This window comes from Nanorana parkeri, unplaced genomic scaffold, assembly GCF_000935625.1.
Source record: "Nanorana parkeri isolate BGI_ZX_2015 unplaced genomic scaffold, ASM93562v1 scaffold146, whole genome shotgun sequence".
NCBI lineage: Eukaryota > Metazoa > Chordata > Amphibia > Anura > Dicroglossidae > Nanorana > Nanorana parkeri.
Window position 1 is genome coordinate 578,066 of NW_017306414.1, and position 9,957 is coordinate 588,022.

The 9,957-nt window shown below is 43.8% G+C and overlaps 1 protein-coding gene across 1 annotated transcript in view; it reads left to right on the forward strand.

Annotated features, from left to right (window-relative positions):
- Window positions 1–262: 262 nt before the first annotated feature.
- Window positions 263–9,957, forward strand: part of SCG5 (secretogranin V) — a 38,564-nt gene continuing 28,869 nt past the window's right edge. Inside the window, exons 1-2 of the mRNA XM_018554196.1 lie at window positions 263–370; window positions 5,851–6,082. Of these exons, the coding sequence (XP_018409698.1) occupies window positions 365–370; window positions 5,851–6,082 (238 nt within the window). The 5' untranslated portion in view covers window positions 263–364. The remainder of the gene's footprint in view (window positions 371–5,850; window positions 6,083–9,957) is intronic.

Sequence of the window (9,957 nt, forward strand, 5' to 3'; positions counted from 1 at the left end):
ATGAATCCCATCTCTGTGCACATATCTAGCCATTATTTCTGCAATACAGCATGCAAAACTTTACATCTCCATCACTTCTAACATCACTGTATACACAAAGCAGATGGGTTTTGTTTCTCTGATCATTATAAATGAATATTTATGGCTCTACCTAGAGAGGCCAGAATAGAATTGTAGTAATTGCCAGCTAGGAACAGACAGCCCCATAGAAAAGGTTAGGTACTGTGTGCCTTTCTCTCCATCCTCCCTCTTCACCTGTCACACTAGCTCTCCGCCCACATCTCTGCTCCATCTCCATCCATCCTCTCTCCCTCCTCCCAGCTGCTCTCAGTTCCCATTCTGCATCTCGCAGCTGTCATCCTCCATGTTTGTAAGTCTCTGTGTTCATTCTCTATGCATGTTGTTTTTCTTCCTGGTTATCTAGCTAGATATCGTTTTCCCCGGAGCTCTGTTCTATCGACAGTATGAGGGACTATAGGGTTAGATTTGTTTTATATTCTTCTGCAGGGGGGCTGACATCTGATTATATGTCTGCACACAGAACAAAGCATTTCACAAGCACAGATGCTAGCTACCCTTCTAATGTCTATTGTTTGAATGCACTGAAATCTGCCTAATGAATATTTGGTGCAAGTGCATCCACTGTTTTTGCTAGAAATTGGAAATTTAATGCAGTACGTTGCTTTGTAATGTGTTCTTTGGTTGGACCGGAGATGTTGGTGGTACTGCAAAACAAAAAAAAGAGTTTCACTGTCACTTTAACACGTCTTCTGACATATACATTCAAACGTCAGTATGCATATAATACATGAATGTCTAGTCAGGCCTCCCGCATTACCATTATTTCTTCCCATTCACTGGGAATTCATGAACTCTGCTCTCCAGTGGTGTCAGGGTGAAACTGCTGCAGATCCAGGCTCTCTCCATCTAGACACGCAGCATTTTGTTTGCTATGTATAAATTATTCTCAGTAAAGTCTTAGAATGGCCATGGCATAGACAGTCAGATATATCCCAAAAAGTGACAGTTGACCTTGAGCAAGTTTTCAGAGTGCTGGGACATGTCTGATGGGCATACTAGTAGCATTGTTGATCCTTCACTCTGCACCATAGTAGTGTGAAGAATCCAGATGACAATAACAATTCCCTGATACATCAGAATACGCCCTGTTAGTGCTACCGATTTCAAATATCACTTGCCATTAATGAGTCATTATCCCCAGCGCTATGTCAACCATACTCCTATCTATGCGATTGTTCAAAAAAAGATTGTTTCAATATTCTGATCTGATCCATCAATTTCATTTCAATACAAAAAGTCATTTTGACTAACAGTTCAGGATTAAGAATCTGCCATTGCCAAAATGCTCCAAAAATGCTAGCTATCTGGCTGCCATGATGATCCATTGACCACAATGCTTTATTCACTGTACCTTATCGACTGCTGTAGCAAATCTAACTTAAAGTGCAACTAAAGCTAAACCTTTTTTTCCGTTTTGGATAGAGGGATTAGAACACCTGTCATGTTTTGATTGCCCTCTGTGTCCCCGTAAAGGTGCCCATACACTGCACGATTATCGTACGATAATCGTATGCGATCGGTTTTTCGTACGATAATCGAGCAGTGTGAACGGAGACGTGCGACCGTTTCTACTGTACGGTCACACGTCTTCTGTCGAACCAGCATGTTCGAAAACCAGCCGGGAATCGTACGATTCTCGGCTGGTTAGAGCGGTGCCCGGAAGACAAATGCCCCTGAGGGGGGCGGGCTTGCAATGATCGAGAGTGCGATCTGCGTGTCCAAGATAGGCAGATCGTACGTTTTTTTAATCCCTGTACAACCATCGCCAGACTAAAGTCTGGCGATGGTTGTAGAGTGTATGGCCACCTTTAGGGAGATTCACCCTCTCTATTTGTCTTAGTGATTGTCATTACTGAAAGTGAAAGAAAATCCCCAAATTTGGGGAAATTGTCCAATGGGGACAATAGTTCTAATGACCCTGCTGACCACCAGGAGGGATCTCTTCTCACATCCTGTTGTGCCTATCAGACAGGAAGTGAAGGCAAATCTCTCCAATGGGACATATATGGCAAAGGAAAGGAGACGGTGATCATAACTGTCTTTTACTTTATCCAAATCTAAAAACAGTTTGGGCCTCATTTCTACTTTAATGTCATAGCTAAATATTTCTAATACGGCCAAGGGAGTATCACCTCCTATGATATAAGGCAGAGGAACTTTTTAAATGACCCCATTCTTGAAGCATTTTTGGAACATGTTGGCAATGGCAGCAGCCTGCATGTCCTGAGGTAGCATTATCTACAACATCACTGTACTCTATGCCCAAGAACCAATGCATGTGGGCAGAAAGCAAGATTTTTTGAAACATGAGAATCAGGAATCTAAATATTTTGTACAATATTATATATCTCCCAAAGAAGGTATTATATACAGTGGTAGCACTTGCATTACTCTCATCCCATGTTCCTTTTATTAGAGTAGAAATGAATATTAACATTGATTGGGGCCAGTCACTTATATAATATCCATGAACAGGGCCACCATTAGAAATCATGGGGCCCCGTCCAGCCCACCTGACAAGGCCTCAGGCCTACCTGACAGGGCCCCCCAATGCGTTAATCACACGGTTTTGCACAATTAACACATGCTACCTTGCAATTAGCCTACCATGCGTTACAGTGGGGCAGGTGCATTGGTTTGGCATTCATTTGAATGGCACCCCAAACGCACCTCTGAGCGCAATGGACTCGGCCACGCCACAACACACAGTACCGGAGGTGCAATTGAGAGCATTGCAGTCAGAGGTGCATTTGGGTACCCTTCAAATGAATGTTAATGCATTTCCTGCACCTTAACACATAATAGGTGATGTCACTGGTTACAAAGAACCAAGGCGGGCAGGAGCTGGCCACAGCATCTTGGTCACTAAGAGCCGAGTGTGAATATGTATATAGGAGAGGGGTAGAGAGAGAGAAGAAAAGAAGAAAATATTTTTTTTTTAACGAAAAAGAGCCGCCCCACTGTTGACCCGATGGGGCCGGGGCCAGGGCCTGGTAGGGGTGGGCTGGCTGTACCCCCCCCCCTTTGGCTGCCTTATCCATGAATAAAAATTCTGAATGTCTAATAGCAGGATATATTATTTGAAATGATTTGTTAATGAGACAGCTCACTAAAAATGTATATTTTGGTTATCGGTAGAGTCTGTTATTATCACCTTTTGTTTATCATTTGTTGCATCTTAGTGCTGCTGATCGCCTTCAGTAATGTTCTGCCACTTCCTGCCTACATGTACTTGTTCCAGAGTCAGCTGCATATCATTGCTCCTAACTGTGACAAAAGTAATGCATGCCTGAGTACGTAAAGCCCTAACCAGGTGTGTGTGACAGGATGACAATGCAGGAGCACAACTGGGATACTGTTGTCACCCCATGTGTCACCCAACAGGAAGTGCCTAAACAGGGACCTTCATAGCAGGATCACTAGGTATTCTTTTAATGACAGCTACAGATTTAAAACAATTGAAAACTATTTTTGAAATCATATTAACATATTGACGTTTATATATGAGAATTTAGTGGTTAGGTTTAGATTTACCTTATTTTTTTTCTGTATATTTCCTCTTAAAAAACAATATCTACATAGGTAAGGTAAGGTAAAATCTTGTATCACTGCTCATCTGTTCAAATATGTTAATGCTTTCAGTGGTATTGACTCTGAAGGATTTGCGCTGTCTATTGTAATGAACAGTAGGACAATGTTCCCTTTATTCCTCTAGAAGTGGTGCAGCCCTGCAAGTTAGTACCTACAGGGGCTAGAATATCGTTCTAACTGCAGATATTACTACACCAAGTGCCTACTGGCTTCAGCTATGTAACTAGTGCCCTGGAAATGTCACTTGGTGTATATCTTGTATTTCTGTAGTGCTAACATATTACACAGAGTTTTACAGGAAACACAGAACCATTTATCTTAGTGTCTGAGTGTGATGTAGCTTATATTCTTAAGTCCCTATCATGCTCATACAATCATCAACATAATACCTAGGTCAACCTACCACTTTAGATTTGGTCATAAGGGGAATCAGAGCACGTGTAGAGTAACACTTAGAAATCCAACACCCCAATTCTACAAGGCAAGGGTGCTAACCCTTTAACCACTATATTACCATAGTTTTTTTTACTTTCTGGCATTCCAGTTTATTATATTAATGTATGGTTCACAGGCGTGCTGTCAATCTACCTTCCAAACACACATATATCAGTGTCGTTAATTGCGTATATGTAAATATTTCTTTTTGATGTGATGTTTGCCGTTTGTGTTAAATAATGATAATAGATAATGATGGGAATAACAATCAATCCAAATCTAATGAAAGTCATTGTTTTGTATGTTCTAAAAAGTCTGAATTAAAAAAACAATATACAACAACCCCATGAAAAACAAACAATAAATTCCAAGCTGCCTGATAATTATCTGGTTAAAATGATTTTATAAGAACTAAGCAAAAATGGTCAAAAATTGCCCACAAATGTTAAATTTTGCTTAGATAGGACTGGAATGGTCAGAGCGAAACGGGTGGAGAAGTGGCGTAACAATCGCCATAGCGACCCAGGCGGCCGCTATGGGGCCCAGGGCACAGGGGGGTCTGGCCAAGTCATCCCCCTGATGCCTTGCGGGCCGCCTGGGTCGCTATGGTATGTCAGGCTGCTGGCTGTTACTGGTGGGTGTGAGGAGGAACGTGTCGTTGTTAGATCACTAACAATCTGTGTTCCTCCTCACACCCTCCAGTGACAGCCAGCAGCTGCGGTGGAGGATGCTGGGCCCGGTGTTCTGTCGAAAACTCCAACTCGAGATCTTCAACGACCTGACTTCCGGTTTAGTTAGAAGTAAGAGGTTTGGCTGAGAAAGCGTGGACATATTGAGTAGGGCAACTCAGATTAATAAATTAATAGCGTGCTGGATTAGTCTGATCCTAGTTCATTTTAATACTTTATTGCTGTGTACTATGTGTATAGGGAAATGCCGCGGGTGGCGCACGTGCAGTAGAGCCTTCTCAGCCAAACCTCTTACTTCTAACTAAACCGGAAGTCAGGTCATTGTAGATCTCGACGAGTTGGAACTATCGATAGAACACCGGCATTGGCAGTGGAGGAGGAGGCGGGGCCTGGCGACAGAAGAGGAGGCGGGGCCGCTGACATCAAAGGAGGAGGGGCCCGGCGATTGAAGAGGAGGCAGGGCCCCATGCAGGAGGAGGAGGCGGACAGTGGATCGGGGCTGACAGGTAAGAGGTGTGCAGGGGTGTGACCAGCCCACCTGAGACCATGCAGAGCCCACCATAGAGTCTATGGTGGACTCTGCAGGGTCACTCTCAGGTGGGTTGTTTGTTATATCAGGTGGGCTCTGCAAGGGGGTAACTAGAAATCACAGGGCTCCATACAAAATTTTGCTATGGGGCCCTGTAATTTCTAGTTACGCCATTGGCGTGGAGGCACTTTTATTGCTACCTTATATTCTCCCTTGTTTTCTTTCGAAAAATTAAAGCATTCTAACTGCTATAAAGGATTAGGTCTCATAATGATGTATCTGTATTGTGCTGGCCTGGTAATACCTTACATGTCCCAAACAAGAGGTTTTGTCTGTGTCTGCACAAACAGAGGCCTCATTTGGATTACTCATTATAATACCCCTGCAATCCCCACTAAGAACAACAAATGTGAAAATGATAATGATGGATACAACACAAGTCTGTTTTCAATTTCAGGTTAAATGGGAATTAGTTAATATCTTTCGTCCACTTTCATTATGCTGACATAGCAGATTTTTTTGCAGGTGACCATGAAATACAATGACGCCGTCCCTTTGGTCTATCCCTTGGTGGTATTGCTGGTGTGTGGGCTGAATCCATCATTTGGTCACAGTCCACGAAGCCCTGATCGTGTGTCAGAAGCGGATATTCAACGTTTGCTTCACGGAGTAATGGAAGAGCTAGGCATCGCCAGGCCTAGAGTGGAATATCCTGCGCACCAGGCCATGAACCTTGTTGGCCCACAAAGCATTGAAGGTAACTCATAAATGTATAATGTTAATAATTATAATTCTGTAATGTGATGGGAAGCTTCTTTAACCAATAGTGGGGCCTAGAGAGGGAGATGGGGCAGGACCAAGTGCCACTTTACAGAATGTCTAAATATGCATACATCTTTTGTTTTCTATATATTTGGATTTTCTGGTGGATTTTCATGTGCTGAACCTAAATTGCCCTTGTTTGTGACAGCTTTATTTTAAGCTTTTGCTCATATGGCCAGCACTGGAGGGAGACTAGAGCATAATGTTTTCTAAGAAAGGTAATTATTCCAGTCCTTCTGTTAATCATTATCTATCCCAGCTTGACTTAAAATACCCTAAAAGAATAAGCGCACTTTCCAATAAAGTGCCTTATTCTAATACCCAAAGTTAAAATCCCATTCGCACTGCCACGGTCTCAAAGTCACAAGGTATCGTCACTGTCGCTCTGATGAAGGATCCCTGTGCGGACACGTTAGCACCGTATGACAGTATGTGACATTGGGTTTTGAATAAACATATCAATACTTTAAAAACCCTTCAAGTGTGTGCCGGTGAATTTGCATAGTGCAGGTGGAATGTTTTCATCCTGCCCACAAGATTCCAGGTAGTAGTGCTAACTCCAGATTTCACGAGAAGACACTGCAGCACAGAGCAGAATCATCTTCCCAGCATGATTTAAGATTCTTAACATTGCCCAGGATCTCACCGAAAGGAGGATGAGGGCACCCTTGCCTAGGCACCCTGTGCAGAAGTATAATATCTAATTTTTTTTCTTCACAGGTGTTTTCCCATTTTTGTCAGCTTTTCAGCAAGGGGAAGGCATGCCACATTTGAAATGTGATATGTTCACACAATTGGTACTGCAGAACAATACTGTGTTCCGACTGGCCATGCCTGCACAGTTATATTCTATAGAGATGTATGGGGCTCTCTGCTGAGTCCCATATTATGTCATATTCCTGTTAACTATTTAACACCCATCATGAAGGACAGAACTGACAGTCCATCAGATATGCCGCTATAAGATAGAAAGTGTCTTAATGTGTTAAGCAGAGTAATCACACAAACATTTTTTACATGGTTATATTGTTGGGTCAAATGAAGATAAAGTACATGCCCTTTATGTTCAAGCAAAAGACAAAATAAAAAAAAATAAACAAACCAACCTGCTGCTCTTCCAGAGGAATAATAGTCTAATTTGGTCTATCAGGGTAAAATATATCTTCCTGATCGCCAAGAGCAATTAGATACACCCTGGATCAAGAATGTGTGGTGTTATTTCATATAAATATTATGGCCCAGGTATTGTTTGGCTATTTAAAAGCTCATTTTCCCATTTTTAGAAACCATGTACTAGGTTGGATAGATCTGGTTCTTGTGGAAAACTTTTCCACATTTTCACAGCTCCTACTGTGAATAATCATTTCTGTGGCAGGTAACCCTTTTTTCCCACACACAAAGAGTGTCCCCTTGCAGTGGCGTAACAATCACCATAGCGACCCAGGCGGCCGCTATGGGGCCCGAGGCACGGCGGGGCCCGGCCAGGACATCTCCCTGATGCCATGCGGGCCGCCTGGGTCGCTATGGCATCTTGCTCGGACAGCCAGGCTGCTGGCTGTCACTGGCGGCTGTGAGAAGGAACGCTCCGTTCCTTCTCACAGCCGCTGCTGAGTTGGTGACAACCAGCAGCTTCGCAGGAGGTGGCTGACGCCCCGTCCCTTCTCCCAGCCGCTGCTGAGTTGGTGACAACCAGCAGCTTCGCAGGAGGTGGCTGGGCCCGTCATCGGCAGTGCTCGAGGGGGCGGGGCCCAGCTATCGAGGGGGCGGGGCCCGGCGATCGAGGAGGCGGGGCCCAGTGACCGAGGGGTCGATCGTGGAAGAGAAGGAGGCGGACAGAGGATCAGGGCTGACAGGTAAGAGGGCTTGACCGCCCGCCTGAGACCCTGCAGAGCCTACCATAGAGAGTCTATGGTGGGCTCTGCAAGGTCACCCTTAGGTGGGCTGTTTGGGTTATCAGGTGGGCGTAACTAGAAATCACAGGGCCCCATACAAAATTTTGCTATGGGGCCCTGTGATTTCTAGTTACGCCCCTGTCCCCTTTTTTTTGTTTTGACCTTAAAGTGAACAAATTTCCACTAAGTTTACTACATGGCCCATTTATGTATTAACGTTTTGTATCCTCCAGGCCCCTTATTATTTTGTTAGCCTTTTTGCACTTTTTCCAGTACCACCACACTTTTTGTAAACTGGTGCCCCTAACAGGGCTGCATATTGCAGATAACGTTTTACTAATCCTCTGCATAATTGGCAAAATTATGTCCTCCTCTCTAGAGTCTATACCCTGTTTATTACAAATCCCATGCTTGCTCTAGAACACCCTTTCTCAGGCAGAGTTCCATGGAACCCTAGTGTTCCTCCAGAGGTGCCTAGGGGTTCCTTGAGCAATGACCAGTGGTGGACAGATCTCCTGCTTGATGGTGCCTGCATAGTTATGGCACCAACCTGAGTTGGCTGAGCTACCAAGGGACCAGTAGAGCCTTTCCTCTCATGTTTTCATGATGTAATTGATGCCAATGATGTTTTAGCTGTATGGAAGGGTGACCAAGAGGACATTTCTCCATTTACCTCCATTCCTAAAGGTAACGTTTCCTTACTGATCACCAATGTAAGAGGACGTTTCTTTACTGACCACCAATGTACAAATTACTGATCACAATAATATACTGTGCGTTGCAGGTATAATTTAACCAGGGGTTCCCTAAAATCTGAATATTATTTCAAGGGTTCATCCTTGGCTAAAAGGTTGAGAGAGGCTGCTCTAGAAGCTGCAGATTGGCACTGAATGCTGTTATTAAGTCTATAATCTACCAGGACACCCTGATCTTTCTCCATGATTGACTCACGTAGTTTGTCTCCCCCTGGCTTGCATGATGCAGTCATGTTTGTGTTTTAGATTAAGTTCCTTTTAAAAGAGATTTAGATCTCTATTTGATGAAATGTGAGACTCATCCAGATTAACAAACAATAATAACATACCTAGCAATATAGTCTCAGCACTATAACAAAAATAGATATTTAAATAAATAAACAGTGTCAAACAATGGGAACTGGTTAGCTGATAGAACTATTTTTAACTGCTTTAGTCTTATTTGTCAATGTGCTCTTTTCAGGTCATGTTTACTGTTAAACTTGCCAGTATGTCAACTACTACAAATATTGATTGTATGGCTGTTGCTAAGGATGTGATCATCATTGAGAGTCCAGTTTCATTTGCAAACTAGTGGGCCAGTCACAGTGGAGAGCGAAGGACTCACATCACGCCAATGACCAGCAAATTTACACATCAACTTTACACAACTAATTGTTGCATACTGAGAGGGAAGTGTTGCTGAGGATACAATGAACATATGTCTGTAACAGTCATGAACATGAAAAATCTAGCCAACATTGGACAAGGGTGTTAAAGGATAGTTTATATTGCACAGATGATGTTGCTGACTGTCCACGTTTCCATTTATAACAAAACGTTAGAATTACACCAAATCTGCATGTTTCCACTCCCTGAATCCTTGGTGCTGCTCAGGCAGTTTGTGCATTTTGTTTATTGGTAAAGTATATTATTTATGTACTTAGTTCCCCCACTCCTGGTCCACAGAACTAGAACCAGACCAGTGGCGGAACTACCGCCGGTGCGGGCGCCCGGGGCCTCAGGCTCTGGAGGGGCCCAGCAAGTTCGGCCGGATTGTTATCCAGGTCTCTCCGCCGGGAGTGTCGGATCATCCGTTCATCCGACACTCCCGGCCAGTGTTGTAGCGAGGGGGGGCCGGGGGGGGCCGCTGACCTGCGGCATCAGACGCGGCTCTGTATTCG